Here is a 26,739-nt window from a genome sequence, read left to right as displayed (position 1 = left end):
TTAAAGGGGGTTTCCAGCAAATAGATGAATTGTCTGAAGTTGGAAAAAAATGTTTGTCTTTTCCATGGGTTGTGTCTGGTATTGCAGCTCCGCTCCATACACTTGAATGTGGCTGAACTGCAATACCACTATAAGCCCATGGACACAAGTGCCGCCGATTCAGGAAACCTGGTAAACGAGCGCCGATCAAGCATACAGTATGTAGGTCGGCGCTCATTTGCTCCATTCAACAGAAGCAATGATCAGAATGAAAAGGGGCAAATACAATTGTTCTGGCCCCTACATTTGTATCATGTCGGCTGAACCTCCATTGTTTACACGAGAAGATGTGCTGCTGACAAGCGACCATTTTTCTTGCTGCATAAAAGATCCTGTCAGCCGACAAACGAGTGTTTGATCGTTTGTTGGCTGATCTGTTTACACATCGCCCGATCATCGCCCATGTAAATGGGCCTTTACTGTTTAGTCTTGCACCATTAAGGCCACACTCTAACATGTGATCACGGGACATAGGTGCAAATGACCTCGAGCATCTTTTGAGTATCCTGGGTACACAAATGCATTGAATGAAGACAAGCCATATTTATTTTACTTGTTGTTTCGAATGCCTTATGTTGTGCAATTACATTTTTTTCATATGTACAGCGCCCTGCAACTAATGGCCCTATTAAATAAATATTAATAACAATTATTATCTACTATGTAGCCCGTTTGATAAATGACCTTGACCAATAACATTAAGGACTTGTCCACACGCTGCGGAATTACCACGTTTTTTTCCGGCCAGAATTTCGGACAAAAAAACGCAGCAGAAGCAGCATAGTGGATGAGATTCAACAAATATCATCCACATGCTGCATAAAATTTCTGAGCCAAAATTGACCTGCGGTGCGTATTTTTCGGACCACAGCATGTCAAACCCTGCTACGCAAAGTGTCCGGAATTGCTGCGTTTTTCAGAGGAGAAGCAGCAATTTACGCACCATTTTCTGCCGTAAAAACCACAGGAAATGGTGCGTTTTTGCCGTAGTGGAAAGCCTTTGACTTTCAACTGAATTTTCTGCAGCAATTCCGTTGTGTGTGGACAGGCCCTAAGACAAATTGTCATGTGATAATATCACTTCAACACGGCTTCACGGCACTGTGCAGGGGAACGATGATTTTTAACAAATCACATAATTAAACTTTTTGGAAACAAAATATTTACATTGTTATATTAATATGTTTTTAGCAATGCGTAATGGAGGAAAGGATATTACAAAATGTGCTTCCTGTGTTTAATGGAGCCAAGTCTATGCCAAATATCTTTAATATGGTCCCCTTCGCAAGTTAGATGTAAATATAGGTCATTATGTGTTATCTTTTTGGCTGCTCTCAATTATATATCTAGAATCCAACCCATAGTTCACTACTAGGCAGTGACTGTAAAATGGCAAAAACATTTATTGGGGCACATTGTCAGCCTGGCCTTACATGTCACTTAGGGTATGTTCACACGCTGTTTTTTTCAGTCGTTTTTCAGGGAGTAAACGCCTCGAAAAACACATGAAAAAACAGAAGCCTCTGAACATCTGCCTATTGATTTAAATGGGAAAAACGGGGTGAAAATAAGCCGTGAGTGTACCCTCAGGGTATGTTCACACGCTAAAGTAAAAACGACTGTAAAATATGGATCTGTTTTCAAGGGTAAACAGCCTCTGATTTTCATCCGTTTTTAAAACATCAAATGTTTTTTGAGGCATTTTTTGGAGCTGTTTTTCTATTGACATAATGACAAAAGGCTCCAAAAATGGCTCGAGAAGTGACATGCATATGTTTTTACAGGACATTTTTTTACGCGCCAGTTTTTAAAATGACCATGTGAAAAACTCCCCCATCTGAACGAAACACAGTTTTTACCATTTAAATCAATGGGCAGATGTTTAGAGGTGTTCATTTACCATTTTTTGGGGCATTTACACCCCTAAAAACGCCTGAAAACACTGCGTGTGAACATACCCTAAATCTCAAACTTTTGGCAACTTCTTTAGGTCTATAATTTTATTCTCTTTAATTCCTCAATATATCTTTAAGCGGTTAGAGCTCTTTATTTCTAAAACTGAGCTCGAAATCTGCTGCATAGATTTTAAATATAACTTTTCAGCTGCATGCAGCCACCACTAGAGGGAGCTCAAGAGCAATGTAAAACAGTAGGCAGTAAGCTCCTACAGAAGTGTCCTCAGAGCAGTTGTCAATTACTTTCCCCCAATCCTCTTGGCAGGTCGTACATAGGTAAGTGCAATACTCAGCTACAACACCTTGGTAGCTGATTGTTGTTTTTTTTGGTCCTTTAAAAGATCTGTGAGTAATACTAATGTGTTCTTTCCTTGGGATTATTATAGCTGTGAACTTTGTCTTCATCATAGAAAAAATTGACAAATTCCTAAAAGAGTAATTTTTTTCTGTTTTAAGGTCTCAAGTGTGTATGTCTGATGTGTGAAAGCACCAACTATACCTGCCAAACAGAAGGAGCTTGCTGGACATCAGTGATGCTTACAAATGGCAAAGAAGAAGTCATCAAGTCTTGTATTTCTCTTCTTGAGTTGAAAGCTCAAGTTTACTGTCACAGCTCAAACAACATCACAAGGACAGAGTGCTGCCACTCCGATTTCTGTAACAATATAACACTCCATTTACCTGCAGGTGAGTTAACTTTTATATAACAATCAAAAGTACACAGAATGTAGAAAAAAACAAAAAAAAAACAACAGTTTCTACCAGAAAGAGGACCAATCATCTCCCTGACATAGACATAAAATAACTATTCTGCAGCATCTTTTCTTCGAACTCTAAGTTGTGTCGTTCCTCTGTTATTCCTCCTTGAGATTTATGAATACAATGACAACTGGGTGTTACCATTCCCCTTGTCAAAGGGGCGTGTCACTATGCAGTCTGAGACTATGAGCACTGATTGGACAGTTTCAGAGCGTGCAAGGACACACCCCCAACTGGTTACACCCAGTTGTCAATTTATCCATAAATTTCAAGGAGGTATAACTGTGGCACGGTAGAGCACAGAATTCTAAGAAAAGATTCTCCATAATAGTTATTTCATGGTTAATACAAGTATTTACTAAAACAGGAAAGTGACATGTCCTCTGTAATAGGGGGCTGTCTCATGAAGACAATTTCTGTCCATATGTCTTATTAAGAAATTAATACGCACAAAATGGAATTCAAGAGTGGACATGCCTGTTAAAGTTTGCTGTGACATACGTGAACAAACAATGTAAGTGGGAGTATTGCGGCCCCATTCATTCCTATGGGGCCATGCACACGATCGTGGTTTCCACAGTCCGTGCATGGCCCAGAAGCCCGGACCGCAGAAAGAACGGGCATGTCTTATTACAGCCGTGTTCAGGCTCATAGCAAATAATGGCCGCGGCCATGTGCACGGCCCGCGATTTGCGGGCGGCTTGCGGGTGACACTTTGCCCTCGGCCGACCCGTAAATCACGACCATGCACATGACTACAGTCGTGTGCATGAGGCCGTATACTGTGCACGAATCCAACTGAAAAGATCACATAAAGGCTGAGATCACACAGGGTGGATACGCTGCGTAATAGCATGCATCGTATCCGCCCTGTGCGCCTCAGTGAATTCCAGGCGAAAAACTGTACCAAACTGTGGTGCAGTTTTTCGCCCGGAATGTCCGATGCGGAAAACTGCAGCACTTAACCGGCTTGCTAGACCGCTGCAGCCAATCACAGGTGATGAAGCGTCATCCCAAGAGGCCGGCCCTCTGACGTCATACAGGCCGGCCTCCTGGGATGATGTTTTATCCCATGTGACCGTCGCTACAGCCTGTGATTGGCTGCAGCGGTCACATGGGCTGAAACGTCATCTCAGGAGGTCTGCCTGGAGGAAAAAACACAGGTAAGTATAAGATTATTTATTTTTTTGCAGCAGAATCCCTTTAACCTGCGGCAAAAAACGCAACAACTGCTATTTGTTGCGGGTTTTACCTCTCCAAAACCACAACAAATAAACGGCGTTTACGCAAATACAATTGACATGTTGCGGAATAAAATTCCACACCGTGGGTCAATTTATGAGCTTTTTTTCCACTCAGTATTTACGCATAATGTGGATGAGATTTGTTTTATCTCATCCACTTTGCTGCTACTGTATGTGCTGCAGATTTTCCAAAACGAATTCTGTTGCGGAAAATCTGCAGTATTTACACCACGTGTGAACTGACCAGAACACTCCCAGCAATCTGGATTCTCATCACAATGCCCCTCCCTTATTTCCTTTTTAGTTTGACTGCGGGCACAGTATACAGCTTCTCATGGCAGTGGCACTTTATGGCCACGGTCACACACACAGTTTTGATGCAGTTTTTGGCTCCGTTTTTTTGAGCCAAACACAGATGTAGACGCAAAAGAAAGGCGATGCATAAATCTTTTCTTTATACCTTTCCTTCCTTTTGGATCCACTTCCGGCTTTGACTCAAAAAACTGAGCCAAAAACTGCCACAAAAGCTGCATCCAAACTGTGTGTGTGAATATGGCCTAAGAGAGTTTGTGTTTTTATGGACAAAGCCAGCAAGTTTATCATTTTGCTTTATATATATTTGGAATATTCTTTGGGTTTGATGCCTTGATAAAACTAGTATACTGTTTCTAACGACTTATTTTTTTTTGTATGGGTCAGGGCTGGGGTTTGCAATATACAGTACCTATACAAGTTTTTCTTCCTTGCTTTCTAGTCGCTGAAAAACACTCGATTCATTGTAGAGAGCATTCATACATTTATTTACATGGCATTGAAATTAAATGATACACACTGATGATAGAAATGCATGGATAAAAAGCAGAATAATAACCCAGACACAGGAAAAAACAATTCTTCTACCTTCTTTATAATTTGAGATCACAGAAATTATATGATAACTAAAAAGAAGTGTTATTCCTTTCTGTGGGATTGCACAAACTTCTGTAGGCCTTTTGCCCTACTCTTTTGATGAAATACTCACTAATTCCCTTAGCGGTGACACAGTCGACTTGTTGTTTGTTTTTTTATTGCACAAGGAGCAACATTTGGGTAAAAGTGAAAAGGGATATAGTTACCCAGAGTCGTCTGTCTTCAGGCCTGGACATAAAGTTCTCCAGATGTGACAACAGTTAATTGTTTAGGGGTGAAACGACAACATGGAAAAAGGCCAAATGGAATTTACAGTATTACACAAATTCAGAGGCTTATATCGGATTTATCGAGGGGAGGGGGAGAGTCACAGATAGTGCACATACACATAGATACATAAATATACGGTGCATAACCATAGGCACAAATAGACAGACATACACATATAGTACACACATATCTTATTTATTTTATTTCCCTTTTGCTTATATAGCGCCGACATATTCTGCAGCGCTGTACGGAGATTGTTACGCAAACACCCAATCTAATATCTCTATCACAAACACACATATATTAAGTCCAATTTTTTTTAAATATAATGCCAATTAACCTATCTATATGGTTTTGGCGTACGGGAAGAAACTCGAGGAAATCCACACAAATATGAGAAGAATATACAAACTTCATGCGGACATATGTATAGACAGTACAGTCACACGCACACAAATCATGACAATTTCTTCCAGCCACGACTTGTCCCTGCAGAGTTTGCTGCCCAGACATCTCTGGCTCTTTGCTTTTCCAGCACCCTCCCTACCTATTCTCCACCATCTTCTACACAAACTTCCCATCTTCCTGCCCCTATTAGTGCACTTCTCACAGTAATAGTGCCTCCTTACTGCCCCTACACAGTAATAGTGCCACCCTCATAGTTAAAACGCCCCTTTAGTGCCCCTCACACATTTAAAGGCCTTCTTAGTGGCCCCACAAGAATATTAAAAGGATAAATCACCTAACCCCGTTCTCACGATCAACGAAGCAGCTCAGACTACCTGTCTCTTCTGGCCTGCGCTCTCAGCGTTACGACTCAAATGCGTGCGTTGACCTCACTGGATTGCGGGGACCTTCAATGAGTTCCCGACTCCTCGTAGGTCGAAGCACTGACGTTTTTTGCGGCCTACTAGAGTGTATGGCAACATAGTTCTTAACTGTATCCATGTCCTGAGGACGCGGATACAGTTGAAAGGGGCATAAGGGGGCAATTTTAACCGTGAATGGCCATTTGCTTGAATTTATGGACCTGTTATGGAGGGATGTATCTAGAATATTAGAAGCTACTAATTAAAGATGAATGGCCTATCCTCAGGATAGGTCATCAATTTCTGATCGATTGGGGTCCTGAGCAGTGAAGGGAATAAGTGGAAACGTCGCTTGCTTGAGCCGCACCCCTTTCAAAACAGCTGATAGGCGGGGGTGCCAAAAGTTGGACCCCCCCACTATCAGATATTGATGTCTATCCTGAGGATAGGCCATCATTTTTTACTCACTGGAGGACCCCTTTAACTGGAGGTCCTCTAAACAAAATGATAATAAGCAGAGATACTTATTGATCTACAACTTTGACAATTCTGCTGAAAGGACTTTGGACATTGCTTTCTCTATTTTATTTGTTTAAAGTTCTGTGAGTTTTTCTGCCTTTTAAGGGATGTGATATCACTTTTATAGCTGTGATCATTATTTGGCGTTTAATGACATCTCCCTATTTATCTATCCAGGGGTGTAACTTAATTCCTGGGCCAGAATGCAAAATCAGTGCTGCCTATTTTCTTATTTACTTGTTATTGTATACCTAAGGCTTGCACGCTACAAGCTGTGGCCTTTGCACCCATCATTGACTATTATTTGGTGCTGCTTTGATTTATCTATCTATCTATCTATCTATCTATCTATCTATCTATCTATCTATCTATCTATCTATCTATCTATCTATCTATCTATCTATCTATCTATCTATCTATCTATCTATCTATCTATCATCTATTAAGAGATTAATAAGATGGTCACTTTCCTCACTGCTTGATTTAGAATACACTAGAAGTCCCTAGTAAAAATAATGCAAATGTAAATAATTATACTCCCTATTTATTATGATCAATATTATTATTTTATATGTATATTCCTATTATTACTATATTGTTGGTATATGATGAATGTCTCTTTTAGGCCAGGCTGGCAGAAAGAGCTGAGTTGACATTTCACCGGTTTAAATTTGCTGTAGATGTTTCCTACTGATAACAGATATAACTGTAGCCAACACAGATGAGACCTATGAGACCGTCTGGAGAGGGAGGGAGGAAAACAGATAGCAGATGTTTATACTGTATTATACTGTATAAGAAGTGAAATTAGCTGGAACAAAATACAGAATACAACATTTTAAAGCCAAACTTCACCTTGAAGCCAGTTTTGGATTAAGTAGACCATGGGCTGTTCCACAAACTTGGGCCCCCCTTCCCCACCGTCACTCTGCTGTGTCTATAATGAACACCACCTTTTTGTGTGAGCATTGACAAATGGTTGTTACGATTACCCTTGTCAAAGGGCTGTGTCCCTACATACTGACAGGCTCCAACCATCGCTGACAGTATCACACTGTTCAGGGACACTTCCTCTTGACAATGGGAATGGTAACACGCATTTGTCTATTAGTCCTGGGTACACAGAGATATATAGAATACAAGGATTTCCTACAACAGATATGTCAGGAGAAGGGACAGATCCCCTATAGATCCAGTGACTCACAGGTGATGTCTTCTCTGATGGAAGTCATTTTCTTTTCTTCTCCATCTGACACAGACCGTTATGGCGACTTCTCCTGATGAGACATCTTTGCTCATTACTTCTGCAGCCATTTCCAGCCTCTATAGAAACACACAAATTTAGACACCAAGGTCCAGAACCATACATTAAAGGAGTTGTCCGGGCACAGACCGTTTTTTATACTGATGACCTATCAATGTGCCTGGACAACCCCTTTTACTCCCAGACTAGATCATAGAATACACACAGACCCCAGACCTTCTAAACTATTGCAGTCCCCAGACCAGACCCCCCCTAAACAAATACAGACCCTAGAACAAGCACCCTGAATAAATACAGACCTCAGACCAGACCCCTAAATACAGCCCACAAACCTGACCCCTACACTAATAATGACCTCAGACCTGACTCCCTTAATACAGACCCTAGACCAGACCCCCTAAACTAATACAGATCCATAAATAAAGACCCCTAAACTAATACAGACCCCTAAATACAGACCCCATAAACTAATACAGACCCCAGACCAGACCCCTAAATATAGACCCCAGACGAGACTCCCTAAATACAGACCCCAGACCAGACCCCCTGAATACAGACCCCAGACCAGACCCCCTGAATACAGACAGCAGACCTCAAACTAATACAGACCCCTAAATACAGACCTGACCCCTACACTAATAATGACCAAAATACCTAACTCCCCGAGACCAGACCCCCTATTCTAATACAGACCCTGACCAGACCCCTAAATACAGACCCCTAAATAAAGACCCCTAAACTAATACAGACCCTAGAACAGGCCCCCTAAATAGACCATATAAACTAATACAGACCCCAGTCCAGACCCCCTAAATACAGACCCCTAAATAAAGATCCCTAAACTAATACAGACCCTAGAACAGGCCCCCTAAATAGACCCTATAAACTAATACAGACCCCAGACCAGACCCCCTAAATACAGACCCCAGACCTCAAACTAATAGACCCCCTAAATACAGAGCCCAGACCCCTTAAACTAACACAGACCCCTAAATATACAGACCCTAGACCCCTTAAACTGATAGAGACACCAGACCCCCTAAATACAGACCCCTTAAACTTATACTGACACCAAACCTCCTAAATACAGTCCCCACCCCAGGCCCCCTAAATACAGACCCCTTAAACAAATCCATCCCCTTATACTTACATAGCAGCTTATCTCAGTCTTCTCTGTGGAGTCTTGCTTCTGCTGCTACTGCTCATGGAGCTGCGGTCATGTGACCAGCAGGTCTCCAAACAGTTGTAAGAACTTCAAAGATGAGGTCATGTGACCTTAGGTCCTTTTGCAGGACATACACAATGCAGATTCGTCGCAGCTTTTGCCGCGATTTGCGGCAAAAACGCGACAAAACTACAATGTACTTTGTCCTATGATAAACCGCCCTTGTTTGAAGCTATTATCCAGAATATATCAAAGAATTATGCCACAAGCACACGACAGTGTGCGCCAGCCGAGTCCCGTCAGTAATCCGTGGAAATATATGTCCTATCTTTCTATGGATCGGAGAATCTGGTCCGTTTTCACGGATCCGATTCACCCGCTAAAGTGAATGGGCCCGTGAAAACTATCAAGTGACACTCGGATGCCGTTAAAAACGGCCTGAGTGGCACATCGGTCATCTGCAACTGCTATTACTTGAATGTGCACCATTTTAAAAAAAAATCTAAATTGGTCCAAAATTCTGAGCTGATTAATTTGTTAATATGTCTTTATAGTGATCAGAGCTAGGTTTTTCTGACACAGAGCTCCAAATCCCCTGGTATAGAGTTAAAAAATAAAATTCTGTCTGCCTACATCCACCTCTAGGGGGAGCTTAATGCATATGGTTTATACATGGAGCCAAATAATAAAGTAGTAAGCTCATAAGCGCACCCTAGTGGTGGCTGAATGCAGACAGACATTAATCTTTTAAGTAGAAAAATGATGCTCAAACCCCTATAAAGATATATTAAGAAGTCAATCATCACAGAATATTGGACCTATAAACGATATGATGATAAAAGGTGGATATTTACTTAAAGTAGATAACCCGTTTTTGTAAGAAAGGTCCCCCGAAAATAAAATGATCCCCTGAGGGTCCCACTGATGGGACCCCCAGCTGTTATGGGCAGCATAATTCATCGACTGGTGTTCATCAATTTGCCTTCGGTGTAATACAGTGTGATCGCAATTTGAGTCACGTTACGCCTTGATCTCCATGCAGGTTCAAATCAGGTGGGGGGGGGGTGCGAGCTCGGAGAAGCAACAGATACACTGCGACGTTTCTCAAAGTAAAAATCCTTCTGACTTTATTTAACCGTAGTGGTCGCTTTTATAGCATTAGAACAAAGAACATTCCATAACATATGAGTCATCTGTATATTCAATCCTTACATCCTTCTTTCCCATAAAGCCCATTGGCGGAACACAAGGTATTCCCTTTTATGCTTAGGGGGGTTGGTCAAGTGATTGACCGCCATCTGTTTGCAATTTCAAGGGACGGCAGAAGCAGCTGCAAACTATTTCCTCTCTTAACCTTTCTAAAATATCCATTCTATTGTAACACATGTTCTCCTCTATAACATTTCACTCCTTGGGGCCCCAGATACATTATACATATATTTATACCATAACAATCCCTCCTTTTGTGATTTTACCAACACCTAAATTCCAATGCTACTTCTATCTCCTGATAGCAAGGCTTCGATCCATTTCTTCACTTGATTCACACAGGTATGTAGGTGGGGTAATCTCACAACATTCTTTGATCATAATGTATAGGCCTCTGATTGAATGCTTCCCTTATTTTGCAAAATGTATAACAATTAAAACATGTAAGCAATATAAACAATATTATGAAACATATCAAGGGTTGGAATAACACATGCAGTATCTTAGTGGCAGTGGGGGAAAATCCTGTAAATATGTCATACCAATGATGGGCACTGGCATCTTTTATTGCTGACGATAAATTTATTACTTCCCTAGCTGCTATTGTAGCCAATACTTTCACTTTACTTAGAGTTACATTATGGGCTGCTATCAATTTCTTTACGTCTTTAGACTTTTGTAACACTTGTTTTAACTCTTCCAGTGGCAAACTAAAATTTCCATAGGGCAAAGGTTCAGGTACCCATACAGTGGACATTATTTCTTCTAAAGTAGGCAGGAACACTATAGTTTGGTTCCCCCAAGTCAAATGCGTCACATTGTATAGACATCCTGAAAATGGTCCTATGAGATTAAACTGGCTAAGGGTCTGCTTGTCGTTAGTTATTAAGCATACATGCTGTGGACCTACTTCAATATAAACCTGTAGGTTAGCTTCTGGGATTATAGTGAGTGCGCATACATTATCCTGGTGCTGCATTAGACAGGGTTCATATATCCCTGACTGTTGATTACATACATATCCTTGCTCTGTTAATTGGCACAAATCTATATTCCTCGTCTTATTTTGAGAATCTATGTGTGTTCCTTTCATTTCTGGCATCCAATATTGTCCTAATAATGTCACCGGATCAATCATTACCATTGGCATAACAATAAATTTGCATAATAGAGTAGGATTTTTCACATTAAATGCTATTAGTCTTCCTGCACACCATTTAGGTGTACACTCAGTATACTCAGGCTGTAACAATAACCACGTATCATTTCTCTCTCCTACGGGCAGAATGTCTGTCCATTGCCTAACATGACTACTAAACAATTTATTCTTAAAATTATTCATCTGTTCTTGTTGCCACATCGTTTTAAGCGTACATACTGTCCAATTTACAAAAGTTGATACATTCTGTAATGTTCTATATTCGGTTAGCATACTTTCATTAAAAACATTTAGGAACAGTTCATCTATAGCTAACCCTTTCTGTTGTATGGCAAAGGTAGTAGGTAACCATGACGCACCTATCCTTAATGCAGTAGATGTGTCATCTCCCACTGAGTTTAATTTGTTCATAACTGTTTCTACCTGTATACCATTCAATACTCCTAATCCCGTTCCTACCCCTCCTAATAGCGGGTCATACCATTCTCTTTTTTGTCTATGACAGCTGGGGGATTCAGGGAAGGAAATATTGAAGTGTACATTCTTTCTCTGCTGTTGGGTTACAGCGCTCTTACAAGTGTGTGGGATTCTTTCCAGACTTTGTACTGTTATATGTGGCTTAAAACTATCTCTTAAAATTGTTATCAAGAATACAAAATATATTCTATTTCTTATTTGGCTATTATTCATACATAATATCATCCCATCAGTTTCTTTTATTACAATCGTAGAGTTGAGCCTCTCCTTGTTGCATCTTTCATAAATCTTATTTATCATTTCATTTCTATTTTTACTGGTTGTATATTTCTGTAGATACTGTAAATCTGGTTCATAACAACAAAACAACAGCCCCGGCATCTCTTCTTGTATGCTAATGTTGGCTGTTTTGTCTATGTGAAGGTACACAGTCCCTCCATGTGGTCCTTTTTTCCAAGTCCCTTCGGTTGTAGTCACATTTGTAGTATAACACGGGGCATTGGCCTTATAGGTGTAGTTACCCTGCTTTCTATCCACTGTGGCATTCGCCCACCCTGTCCTGAACTGTTCCAGTGATTCTGTACTGATTACGTGTACAGGAGTAGCAGTTCTGCCTTTTTGTATAAGAGCACACGCAACAACCGCCGCAACAACCGCAAAGATCTTCATTCTTCTGGCTGAAGAACCTTTTTACAATGACTGGCGTGAATCCAGCTTGCCTTTCCTTCGAGCTTCACTGAGGTGCTTGTAACGAGTAGGACTTGAAAAGGACCATCAAACCGTGGCTCAAGGCTCTTCCTCACGTGTCTTTTGACAACGACCCAATCTCCTGGTTCTAGCTTATACGTCCCTTCAACTGAATCAGGACCTGGAATGGAAGCAAAGACTTGTGCATGCACCTTGGTCAATTGTTTGTTCAGCGTTGATACATAATCTGTTAGTCTACCATACTGCATTTGGAGCACCTGTGGAAAATAACATCCTAATCTGGGAGCCGACCCAAATAAGATCTCATATGGGCTGAGACCTGTTCTTTTTGTGGGCGTGTATCTTACTGAGAACAAGGCTAATGGTAGACACTCGGTCCATGGTTTCCCGGTTTCTACCATTGCTTTTTGGATTTTCAATTTGAGAGTCCCATTTAGTCTCTCAACCTTCCCACTGCTCTGTGGATGGTATGGTGTATGTAGGGCTTGACTTATGCCTAGAGCTGACAACACATGGTTCATGATTTCACCCGTAAAATGAGTTCCTCTGTCGCTCTCGATCTCCTCTGGAACTCCATATCTGCACACCACCTCGTTGATCAGTTTCTTTGCTGGGGCTACGGCTGTAGCTTTGGTTACTGGAAAAGCTTCTGGCCATCCTGAAAAGAGATCAATACAAACAAGCACATACTCATAGGTACCAACTTTGGGTAGTTGAATATAGTCTATCTGCAGTCTCTGGAACGGATATATAGGTCTGGGTGTGTGCTTCTGTGGTACTTTTACAGTTCTTCCAATATTATGTGTTGCACAGATCATGCATCCTTGTGTAAAACTGCTGGCCATCACACTAAACCCTGGAGCATACCAGGTTTTGTTAACCAAGTCCATCATTGCCGTTTTTGACTGGTGTGTCGCTCCATGTGTTATTTGGGCCATCATTGGGAACATTGTCTTAGGCAGGCACAGTTTATTTTGGCACTGCCAGAGGCCATCTTTTCGTAGCGTTGCTCCTTGGGCCGTCCACTTGTCTTTTTCTTCTTTTGTTGCTTGTCCTTGAAGTTTTTGCAGTAGTTCCGGGCTTACAGCTGGTCTTGTTTCCTCTGGATCTTTTATCTGACATACGGCTGCTAACACGGGTAGCTTCTGTGCTGCTTGCTTTGCCGCTTCGTCTGCCAGGGCATTTCCCCTTGCTTCTGGTGTGTTGGCCGTAGTGTGAGCTTTTATCTTTATTACTGCTACCTCAGTGGGTAACATCAGGGTCTCCATCAAGTATTTTACAAAGTCTGCATTCTTTACAGGTGTACCTGCAGAGGTCAAAAATTGTCTTGCCCTCCATATGGGGCCATAATCGTGTGCAATCCCAAAAGCATAACGAGAGTCAGTGTATATATTTGCTGTCTTTCCTTCTGCATGTTGGCATGCTGCTGCCAGGGCCTTAAGCTCCGCTTCTTGTGCTGAGCGGGACGCTGGTAAGGAGGCTGCTTCTAGGACTACATCTTCGGTGGTTACTGCATATCCTGTAAGAAAAGATCCTTCTACACAATACCTTGAACCATCCACAAAGAGTCTGGGTTTTGGAGTGGGGTATCTTTTACATGTGCAAACCCCACTGTTTCCTGGGCCATAAGGGCCATACAATCATGTTCATCAGTTTCAGGCAAAAAATTGTGACCATACTTTACCTACGTCTTCTCCCCCTTGCTCCAAAGGCAGTAAGGTAGCTGGGTTCAATGTAGTACAGCTATGGAGTGTGACCTGCTCATGGAGAAGAAGTGCACAGGTTAATCTCAAATGTCTTGCAGTTGACAAATGCTTAGGTTGTACTTGAGTTAGAATAGCAGTAATATACAAGTTTTGTTTTGCCTTCTCCCTCATCTAAATCCATAAAGACTCGTGTGAGTGATGTCACATCACCTCCTGTGTAACTTTGCTGGAGGGGGATGGTCTCTTACACATAAACCAAAATTGTACCTGATCAGTTCCTTCACCCTTCCCCCCTTTGTGGACTCTGCGAGAGTGATGTAGCAGAGTTCAAAACTGCATCTCAACATAACACTAGTTTAACCCCTTGTAATGTGCAACAGCCTGAAACAAAAATGACTTTTTCCTGACAAACATGTTATCTTTACAATGATATAACTCATGTGTGAAATCAAAAACAAAACAATTGTAGTTAGTTATTCAATAAAACAGAAAATATTATCTCTGATAACATTAATTACTGCAAGCCAATAAACAGTATAACGGTGGGGGCACATACATTTTCAAAACCCCCGTGTCTCACAGTATCTGTAGTTTAATACATCTGAATTAACATCAAAACACATGAAATCTGATCAAATCATAACACATAAATATCGTAACTTTTATAACCAACAGCGCTTGCGCAAAAGAGAAGAAATGTATTTCGGTTTGTAGACATTACTGATATATATATATATATCTCAGCAGTGCATATTGAAATCCCTTTGTCTCATCAGCCCTGCAGAATGCACCCAGTCAGCCCCCCTCCTCCTCCTCCCAAACACAGCACACTTTAGGGGGGAGGGAGGGGGGTCACAAACTCGCAGCTTCTCACAACTTCTTCTCTCACAATCTTAACACTTTCAATGCCGGCAAAACAACATACGTATCTGCAATCATTTATCACACCATTGTATAGAAATTATCTACGTTAATGTTTAACCGTACAATCTGACGGCCACCATCTCTATATTATGATGACGTGTTGTTTCATCAGTGAACTAGACTGGAACTTCTGTAAATAGAAAAAAAACACTACAAATGACAAAATTAACAAGGTGATTATTTCATACTGATTTGAATGGGCCGGGCGTGGCCACATCAGGGGCAGGGGGTTTCCCACCCACAATGAGGACACACTCAACATGAGGTACGGACGCCATTACCGGGCGTCGGCTGGATCAGCATTTAATGTTGTGTCCATTCATTTCAAGAACAAGATTACATTTCTTATCTCACTAGCAGCTGTTCTCCACCTCCCCCTTCTCTTATCACACAAGTTGATTCTAAATTATATCGTATGGGAATTTACTATAAGGTCATTTGCAACATTAAAACAACTACTACTTCTATACCTCCCTTTGAATTTCCTCTGACAACCTCCTGCACGTTTACTTCAGTGTATTAACATTACATACATTTGTAGGCTCTTTGTTGCTTTCTAAAAGATGCTACTTTGTCATTTGACTCTGTGTGGTTCTGGATTTACAATCCCCTAGTAAATTTACACCATTTTAACAGGTGCTTGCTCACCCATATGCCATACCTCTATTGGCTGTTAGGGAAAGTCCCACACTACGTATCTCCTACGTACACTCTGTATACACTATCCAACTGAGCCAAATTACAACCAACTAAACAATAATCCCACAAAGGATCTGCTCATTATATCATCTATATTTTTTTTCCCGATCTAATCTTCCCGCTTTTCCCATTCCACATGCCTTCATTAACTGATTCGTTCCTTGCGTTGCCTTTTTACCTTCTCTTTCTGCTACTACCTGTTTGGCTGTCAGTCCTTGTGGGTGCTCATCTCGTAATAGGAACACCAAGTTCCCCATTGTTCACTAGTTATAAGTGGTCGCCTATGGGCAGACCCTAAGTTACGTAGGGGGTAATTTTCCTGATAGGTGAATTTCTTTCTCACCTATTTTAGACAGTTACTTATCCCCTCGAAACTTCTTAATAGGAACACCAAGTTCCTCATCTTGTGACTGTAAGTGGTGGCCTTTTTTGGCACACCCTAAGTAATTCAAGGGGTAAGTTTCCTGATAGGCAAATTTCTTTCTTGCCTATTTTCGACAGTTACTTATCCACTTGATACTTCTTATTTTGTTACAGATTTTAGCTACTGACAGATGAATTTCTTTCTCATCTATTTTAGACAGTTCTAGTTTCCGTACTTACTCTTCTACTCTGGCCAGAGAATCTTCCCTTTCACAGTCCTTTTATAACTAGCTTACTTTCTTCGTCTGAGACACCACTCGAGTACGTGCCCTCCGCACCATGACAAATATTCCTAATCCAAATAACAAGGCAAACGTAAAATCAAGCTGTTCTTTTGACATGCCGGATTATCAGATTGCACAAAATTCTGGAATTTTGAGCTGAAAATCAGTGCATGATAATCTCCGCAAGTACCTCAATGCTGTACACACATTTTCGGCATTTTTCCGGATTATCAGATTGCACAAAATTTTCGATTTCCGGGCTTAAATTTAGCCTATCATAATCCCCGTAGTCACCTGAAGCATGTACACATGTTTCTGGTAATTTGCCGGATTATCGGAAGTTTTTTCCCAAAAACAATTTCCTTATTCTAAAATGCATTTGTGACACAAAACTGGGTTTCTACAACATTCATACAAATACTGTCATGGAGATCAGGCACTTTATCCTGAGGGTAGGATTACATATAGACTTGACCAGATTTTTACACTAAAAATACCCTCATGTGGCCCCTCTATCCCTCAGGAGCACTACCGGGAAGGTGACCTACCAGACAGGAAGGTGCAGAGCAGAGTTTGTAAGAATTAAGTCTTCTTACCTTGCTGCAGCAGTGGTCTGCACGTTCCTTCGTCCGGGAGGTCGCCATTCAAGTCCCGGGAGATCCCCTAGGTGGGGTGCCGTCCTTCTGGTCAAGTCCCTGGTTCGGGCGCCAATTTCTGTGATCGCAATTTGAGTCACGTTACGCCTTGATCTCCATGCAGGTTCAAATCAGGTGGGGGGGGGGGTGCGAGCTCGGAGAAGCAACAGATACACTGAGACGTTTCTCAAAGTAAAAATCCTTCTGACTTTATTTAACCGTAGTGGTCGCTTTTATAGCATTAGAACAAAGAACATTCCATAACATATGAGTCATCTGTATATTCAATCCTTACATCCTTCTTTCCCATAAAGCCCATTGGCGGAACACAAGGTATTCCCTTTTATGCTTAGGGGGGTTGGTCAAGTGATTGACCGCCATCTGTTTGCAATTTCAAGGGACGGCAGAAGCAGCTGCAAACTATTTCCTCTCTTAACCTTTCTAAAATATCCATTCTATTGTAACACATGTTCTCCTCTATAACATTTCACTCCTTGGGGCCCCAGATACATTATACATATATTTATACCATAACAACAGCGACGTCCTGGGTCCTCCAGAGCGAGAGTTATGTAATAGTATTAGCATCGGCTAATGGACAACCCCTATACTATAACGTTATTATTGGAATAAGGCTTATACCATTTAACAATACGTATTTACATACATGTAATTCATAAACGCTTGTGTGATCCGATTTCCTCTCGGAATAGAAAGTTCAAGAAAGTGTCTCGAAAGTTAATCTGCCCAAACTATTTGGAGGGTTTCCAGTTGAGCTGTACTAGTTCAAGAATGTATAATTATCAGGACGGCAAACCTAAAAACAAAGTTATATTACTGGTGTGTGTGATCTCCAGATATTTCCCTGAGGCTGTTCTTGCATGACAAGGTGAAGCTTTCAAATCATCTTAAAGTGTTGCACCCCTATCACCAAGCTGCGTCATATAGAGGCAACCCCTTACCCATTCTGTTTTGAGCAAAATGTGCAGGTACTACAGTCGTGTGCATGGGGCTGTAGAGCTAAGCTGTTAGGTCACATGTCTGACAACAAATTAGAAATAACTGTTGTCAGTTTCCAATGGCAACTAGCAGATTTTTTTTTTTTTAAAAAGCAGGAGTATATGAATGGAGAACAAAATATAAATGAAATGAAAATTAATATTATTTATACAGTTAGGCCTCATGCACACGACCGTAGCCATGTGCGCGGCCGTGATTTTCGGGTCGGTCGGCCGCAGAGTGTCACCCGCGAGCTGCACGCAAATCGCGGGCCGTGCACTCGGCTGCGTCCATTATTTTCTATGAGCCTGGACTAGGGATGCACGATGCATCGAAACTTCGATACTGTTTCGATACTGTGCATCCCCAAACGGTTCCATGCTGTTGTTTCATGTATTTTGATACTAAGCTGTGCAGCCGCACAGCTCAGTATAGTAACACATGAATGTATGAGTGCGCGGCTGCAGCTATGTAATACAGTCATTGCCCCTCCTCCTGAGTCCTAACGTGCGTACCGTCAGGATGATGTAATGCGGCCGGCGCTGCACTAATGAGCGCCGGCACTGAAGACAGAACATGGCGGGCGCACTGCAAACCACCCCCATGTTCTGTCTTCAGTGCCTGCACCGCCACTCATTAGTGCAGCGCCGGCCGCTTCTCCTCATGCTGACCGCACGTGCACTTACTGTCATGAGCAGGGCAATGGCTGTATTACACAACTGCAGCCCCGCTCTATAACGGCGGAGATCAGAGAAACCTCTCATCTCCGCCGCTATTCCCTGAATGCTGCGATCACAGCTGACTGCAGCATTCAGGAGAAAATGAGAATTCCTGTGACGCAATCGAGGGCCTTACCATATATGGGCAGACAGCCCAGAGTCCATCGAAGGACCCCAGGGCTGTCTTACCATATTTCCTGTTAGGGAATACTTAGGTATGTCCTAACTGTCTGCCTGTGTACTATCAGTACACAGGATAATGTACTGGCATATATCTGATATATGCCAGTACATTAAAGTAAAAACATAAAGTAATATTAAATTTAAAAAAATACACATACACCTTTTTTTTTTACAATAAAAATTAAAATAAGTCTCAATACATAAAATATATACATATTTCGGTATTGGCACGGATGTAATAACCTACACAACAATTTTTTTGCGTCATTTATGATGTGTACGCTGTAAAAAAAAAAAAAGAAAACTTTTCACTTATTGTGAGGCACGAGGTGTGATGAATTTAATCTCCATGTGCCTCACATTAATAGTAATTAACCCCATCATGTACCTTACATGATGGGGTTAATTACTATTAATGTGAGGCACAGGGAGGTTAAATTCATCATCACACCTCGCACCTCACATCAGAAAACAGAAGAATTTTTATTTTATTTTTACTGTTGGCAAAGTATTGAATTGGTATCGAAATCGCAATACTAAATGAAGTATCGGTATCGAAGTCCAGATTCTGGTATGGTGATAATCCCTAGCCTGGGCCGCAGAACACGGCCGTAATAAGACATGTCCTTTCTTTCTGCGGTCCAGGCTCCTGGGCCATGCACGGACTGTGTAAACCACGGTCGTGTGCATGGGCCCATAGAAATGAATTGGGCCGCAATTCTCCCGTGGATTTTTGGGGGAATTGTGGCCACAAAAGCACGTTCGTGTGCAAGGGCCTTACTCAAGTTTTAATGTAGATGTAACTTGTGAAATTATGTTCAAAAGGGAATTAGGCTTTGTTCAATAAGGAATTATGTAATGTTACTTTCTATGGAGTCTTTACTTGTCTACCCAGCATGTTGACTCTTATCAGCTCGGACATTGCCCTGTGTTAGATCAGGTATAGGATTGTACGGCACAGGGAGGTGGTAACTACAGAGATGTATGGAGATCATGTGTACAGTTAATATTATAGGATTAAGTGTAAGGTTTAAAGATCACATTTTCCTTTATCTTATAAACCGTAGTAGAATCTGATTGGTTCTCATGACCAACGCCTCCTGTTCTATATGGTAACGTATAGAGGACTTATGCATTACTGACCATTTGTATGATCATCGTAAGTGCCCTTCAGCATTGTGTTACACTATGAGAACACTTCCGAGAATATTTTGCCCAGTTGTGGCAAAACCCATAAATGTTAAAGGGATTATCTCACGAAGACAAAAGAAACTGGTGCGGCGATCGGTTGATCGCAATGGATCTGGCTTCTCTAACCCGGGGGAAGCTGCATCTGTTTATACATTTCATCTGCAGGAGCCACTGAAGGGGAATGCATGGGCACGCTGGGTCCGGTAGAGCGTCTCGCCATTCACACTCTGTAAGACTTATGGACAGGTGTTGTCAATATGAGACCATACCTTTAAAATGTGTTTTATGTCATGGGGCTACTGCTACTTGTGATCATACCCTAAAGACGGAAGGCAGGATATGTACATTATACTCTATAGACTTATCTAGTCATTACTCACGAACTGTGAGAACTTTTGCAAAAATAATTATTTATATGAAAATTTCCAGGCTGATAATAGGGACATGGATATTCATAACTGCTATGCTTTCCCTCAGGAGTTCACTTACTTTAGAACCAACACAAACTTCATTGCACAATAAGTAACATACCGTCTCAGTAGTTTTTTTTTTTTTACCATATTCCACATAATGGAACAGTGACACCTACTGGTAGCATAATGCTATATCATCATAGCTGCACGTCACAAGATTCAAACGTTTGAACGCTTTCTTCACTTTGCTCATGGGCGAATCTATAGTTGGTGAAGAGGAAGCAGTTGCACCTAAAGCCATGGTGCCCTCTTCCACATAAGAGGACACTAGTATTATAAATGGAACATGTTTGGTGGGGGCTTAGTTATATATTTTACATTCGGACCCAGGAGCTTTAAGTGACACTAGATTTAGCTAAAGGCTCATGGGCTCTGGTGCAAGAATTCAGCTTGGGTCCCCCTACCTCCTCCCCAACACCACTAGACCCCTACGCACGCCTATGCCCAGCTGCCTTACCCGACAGATCCCATGAATGCCCCCATAGCTGCCCCCACAGTATAATGCCACCACACAGTATAATGCCCCCCTCACAGTATAATGTCCCCATAGCTGCCCTCACAGTATAATGTCACCATAGCTGCCCCATACAGTATAATGCCCCCCTTAGCTGTCCCATACAGTATAATACCCCCCATAGCTGTCCCATACAGTATAATGCCCCCATACAGTACAATGCCCCCTTAGCTGTCCCATACAGTATAATACCCCCCATAGCTGTCCCATACAGTATAATGCCCCCATACAGTACAATGCCCCCTTAGCTGTCCCATACAGTATAATACCCCCCATAGCTGTCCCATACAGTATCATGCCCCCATACAGTATAATGCCCCCCTTAGCTGTCCCATACAGTATAATACCCCCCATAGCTGTCCCATACAGTATAATGCCCCCATACAGTACAATGCCCCCTTAGCAGACTCATACAGTATATAATGCCCCCAATACAGTACAATGCCCCCTTAGCTGTCCCATACAGTATAATACCCCCATAGCTGTCCCATACAGTATAATGCCCCCATACAGTATAATGCCCCCATAGCTGTCCCATACAGTATAATGCCCCAATACAGTATAATGCCCCCTTAGATGTCCCATACAGTATAATGCCCCCATAGCTGCCCACACACAGTTTAATGCCTCCATAGCTGCCCCTACAGTATAATGCCCCCATAGCTGCCCCATACAATATAATGCCCCCCATAGCTGCCCTATACATTATGATGCCCCCCATAGCTGTCCCATACAGTATAATGCCCCCATAGCTGTCCCCTACAGTATAATGCCCCTATACAGTACAATGCCCCCCTTAGCTGGCCCATACAGTATAATTCCACCATAGCTGTCCCATACAGTATAATGCCCCCCATACAGTATAATGTCCCCCCATAGCTGTCCCATACAGTATAATGCCCCCCTTAGCTGTCCCATAAAGTATAATGCCCCCATAGCTGTCCCATACAGTATAATGCCCCCCATACAGTATGATACCCCCCATATCTGCCCCATACAGTATAATGCCCCCTCAGCAACTACCATATAATACCCCCATATGTACCTAATAGAAAAATAATAACATAATTACTTACCTATCCCCGTTCCCACGACGGGTGGAAGATGCTTCTCCTGCTCTGTACTGTGCTGTGAGTGACTCGGAGTAGACAGGTGCGATGACGTCACTACATCGCCCTGCCTACGCCGAGCCGCTCGCGGCATAGTGAATGCTGGAGCCAACCCAACTGAATGTGTGTCCTCTGGACCTAGATTCAGTTGGAAGCGGGACCAGCGCGGTCAGCGCTGTGTGGCAACGAGGGTCCCTATAGCTACGCCACTGCTTGGTTGCCCTCCGTTCTGTATAGAATATACAAAGTATGGAAAACTTTTGGTCACTTTTTCATGACTGAATTCTCCAGTACTGATCTCAGACCTGCACAAGAAGAGATAGTTACATACTAGTGGGGGCTGTTAGGCAGATTGCATGTGTTGGCTAGAATTGCTATCGGAGCGTTGGTACAATTATAATGCACTGTGGTTTGCACTATTATGGGGGCACAGTGATCATGGTCAGTACTTTCTGGTTGCTGTATCTGTACTGGCACTACTACTACTACAAATTACAATATCTGCCAGGTGGCATCACTATGTAGGCAATATTTGGCTAATGTGGGGGGCACTTGTACTTTGAGTTCTTGTTTTTGTACCCAAACTGAGACCTTAACCCCTTAGTGACCGATGTGAAAAGGCCTATTAGTGGTCACTAAGGGGTTAATATTGTTTTTTGGTTGCAACCTGTCTTGGATTTGGAGATGTGGCCAGGATGATCAGGAATAGGCTTTGAGTGGAGTGTAATAAGGCTATAATCACCCTCATCATGCTTCCATTTTTAACAGGTTCGCAATTGATGCCTTTCATTAGAAACCATTCCTCCATTGATGGTAAATATTGGACGGATTTTGCCATCAGAGACATCCCTTTGAAATAAATTGACTGGTTTAGGCTGGGTTCACACGTGGCGGAATTTCACTTAAATTCCGCTGCGGACACTCCGCAGCGTTAATCCGCAGCGGAGCCGTTTCTGCATTGACTTCCACTTCTATTTAGAAGTGTTCGTTTAGACGATGCGTAACATTCCGCTGCGGAGCATAGGCTGCGGAGCGGAATTTGGTGTCCGCAGCATGCTCTGTCTGTTGCGGAGCAGTGGCGGACTCATGGCGGAATTTCTCCATTGACTTCAATGGAGATTCTAAGTTCCGCAATGAAGTCCGCAGCTGTCATGCACATGTTATGTGTGCTGCGGATGCGTCTTGCTTTTTTGCCATGACATTTCTTCATTCTGGCTGGACCTATGTATTTCTAGGTCTACAGCCAGACTGAGGAAGTCAATGGGGCTCCCGTAATGACGGGAGCGTTGCTAGGAGACGACTGTAAATAGTCACTGTCCAGGGTGCTGAAAGAGTTAAGCGATCGGCAGTAACTGTTTCTGCACCCGGGACAGTGACTACCGATCACAATATACAGCAACCTGTAAAAAAATATAAGTTCATACTTACCGAGAACTCCCTGCTTCTGTCTCCAGTCCGGCCTCCCAGGATGACGTTTCAGTCTAAGTGACGGCTGCAGCCAATCACAGGCCAAGCACAGGCTGCAGCGGTCACATGGACTGGCGCGTCATCCAGGGAGGTCGGGCTGGATGCCGAAAGAGGGACGCGTCACCAAGACAACGGCCGGTAAGTATGAAAGTCGTTTACTTTCACTAGGGAAAGTGCTGTCCCTTCTCTCTATCCTGCACTGATAATAGAGAGAAGGGAAGCACTTTTCCCGCAGTCCGCAGCAGCTAGTCCGCATCAATTTTCTGCACATTTTGTGCAGATCCGCAGCCGTAATCCGCAACCCGGATTAGGTGCGGCATTGATGCGGACAGTTGCGGAGGAAATCCGCCACGTGTGGTCATGCCCTTATAGAAACATTTTCCTACGTATTCCTGTAAATACAATGGAATAGAAAAACGTACAGACAAATGCCAGTGTGAACGGGACCTAACATCTGAAAAACTTCTTCCAGGAATAATGCTCCTGAACTGCAGCGACTCATTATTATGATCAGTTACATTGCTAGGATGGGATTGGTGGGGTATGTACTGCGTACCAGGGGGCACACACAAGCCAGTCAGCCTTGGCCAGGGTGTTTATATACAAAGCTAGCTTAGCAGAATCTCGGGTGAAGGAAAGGTTAGCTACGACTCTGGTTTCGATACATGAATGCTGGTCCACGAACAATAACCTTTAGTATCCAGTAGGGGATGCTCTTGTTCAAGCTAGTAGATTATGTAACTTTCTGTGCTACTTTGTAATGTCTTGTATTGGTAGCGTGTATAGACTACTGTAAATAATATATGTATAGTCAATGAGATGTGATGTCATATATCAAGTACATTGGGACAGAATATAACAGATAACATGTTACTCTATACTATTCCAAATGATTATCGTTTTCTGAAGCTTATTAGATTTATAGTAATAGCTCAAAAGGGTCCTATGGATCCGTGAATAAACTTCCTATACAAACAACAAGAGAGAGATCTAGTTTCTCTGAGAGAAATACACGTGTTCATGTGACGGCTGTTGTTTTAACGTCCGTCACACGGACGACTTATACTCTCGTCTGAATGAGCCCTTAGTGTAATGATACAATATATACAATGTGTAATAATACAGCTGCGGTTCCATTAACACTGAAGGTTTACATAACTTCTGCTTTACGTCTATAGTTCATAAATGCTGATACAATTCTCATACAGAGCCCGTACGGCGTCGCACGCAGGGTCTCAGGATGCTCCATGTGCTGCTATATGGTGCTATATGGTGCATCTATACAGCATTATATTATACAGGTATATGGAGGTAGCGCATTGTCCCATACAGAGGTGTGATGTAAAGCTCCTTGGCCCCAATGTAAAATCTATAACAGGGCCCCTCATATATGAGTGCAATTTATAGTACTGATCTCCTCATAGGGGACCACCCTTACCCCTATATCTAGGTCCCCGGTCCTTTAGACGTCTATGGGTAGAGCTGTAATACGGCTGTGTGCACGAGCCCTTTAAGTGACTTGTGGTTTTTACTTTCACAGTCCCACCCACCCAATATCTGCTTTAAATAGAAGTTAATATAAAATATTATATGTACAGATGTAGCAATCTTTAACTTGAATTTTTAATTGATAACTTGCTGCAACGTGATAACGATTGCTACATCTGTGTCTTGATTTCTCATATTATTGATGTACACTTTTTCTCCTTTTCTACCAGGATTATCTAACTAGAGACATTGATGACATATTGCTAGGATATGCCATCAGTATACTGAGGAGGGTGGTGACCGCCTGCCGATGGGTAGAACATAGTGGCAGCGGCTCTATGAAAGCACTCTGCCCTTTTGACTATTTTTGGCTCTGCTTGGCATTTTTTGCTTGCTGCATGGTCAGCCATTGATTCTAATAATTGATAATACAAAAGAAGAGTAGAGCAGACAGGAGCTGAGAGGGCATGGCCGTTTTCTAGCGCCTCTGCCACTTTATTCTGATTGGTGGAGGTGATAGATGTCTTTACTTTACTGTTATTAATCATTTTTTTTTCCTAATTTGCAGTCTCTACAAGAGTATCCCATTTCGGTCATGTGGAACTGTGGGTATTGGTGACCATCCCAATATGTGTCCTGGCAATAGCCATTATGCTAACGGTCTACACCTGTCAAAGGCGGTACTGCGCCTACAAGAGAACCCGGCGGCAGTGCATTGAAGAACCCTTAACAGATTGCAACTTAGACACAGATGGGAAATGCTTGAAAGAGCTCATATACGATATGTCAACGTCCGGATCTGGATCTGGTAATTTCAATCTTCTACTTCCATACTGGTGTATCTTGCTAATGATGTAAAAGACATGGGGCAGTTCTTTGGCACATTCTGTGTTGCCAATGCTGCCAATATCTAGAAACAAATCATAAAATGATCACTTGTTGGTACAGAGTGGTAGCTGAACAGTGCTTGTAAGGGTATGTTCACACGGCCAAATTTCAGACGTATACGAGGCGTATTATGCCTCGTTTTACGTCTGAAAATAGGGCTACAATACGTCGGCAAACATCTGCCCATTCATTTGAATGGGTTTGCCGACGTACTGTGCAGACGACCTGTTATTTACGCATCGTCGTTTGACAGCTGTCAAACGACGACGCGTAAAAATACAGCCTCGTCAAAAGAAGTGCAGGACACTTCTTTGGACGTTTTTGGAGCTGTTTTCTCATAGACTCCAATGAAAACAGCTCCAAAAACGGACGTAAAAAACGCCGCGAAAACGGCGCGAAAAACGCCGCAAAATTTGCGAGTTGGTCAAAAAACGTCTGAAAAGCAGGGTCTGGTTTCCGTTGAAAACAGCTCTGGATTTTCAGACGTTTTTGGTCACTACGTGTGCACATACGCTGAGGATTCTGAGCTGTATGTTGTTTTCTTCTCCATTCACACCCAAAGTAAAAGTAATAGTTCTGCAGTTTCCTTGGTGTAATCTGTAGGTGGTTTA

The 26,739-nt window shown here is 42.3% G+C and overlaps 1 protein-coding gene across 1 annotated transcript in view; it reads left to right on the top strand.

The window, feature by feature from the left end:
• The window catches only part of ACVR1C (activin A receptor type 1C), a 66,402-nt gene that overhangs the window by 23,371 nt on the left and 16,292 nt on the right, over window positions 1–26,739 (top strand). Inside the window, exons 2-3 of the mRNA XM_075829304.1 lie at window positions 2,451–2,681; window positions 25,809–26,048. Coding sequence (XP_075685419.1) covers window positions 2,451–2,681; window positions 25,809–26,048 — 471 coding nt within the window. The remainder of the gene's footprint in view (window positions 1–2,450; window positions 2,682–25,808; window positions 26,049–26,739) is intronic.

Source organism: Rhinoderma darwinii, chromosome 6 (genome assembly GCF_050947455.1).
Source record: "Rhinoderma darwinii isolate aRhiDar2 chromosome 6, aRhiDar2.hap1, whole genome shotgun sequence".
Taxonomy (NCBI): domain Eukaryota; kingdom Metazoa; phylum Chordata; class Amphibia; order Anura; family Rhinodermatidae; genus Rhinoderma; species Rhinoderma darwinii.
Note: the sequence above shows the minus strand (reverse complement) of the source record. Positions and strands in the feature narration are given on the sequence as shown.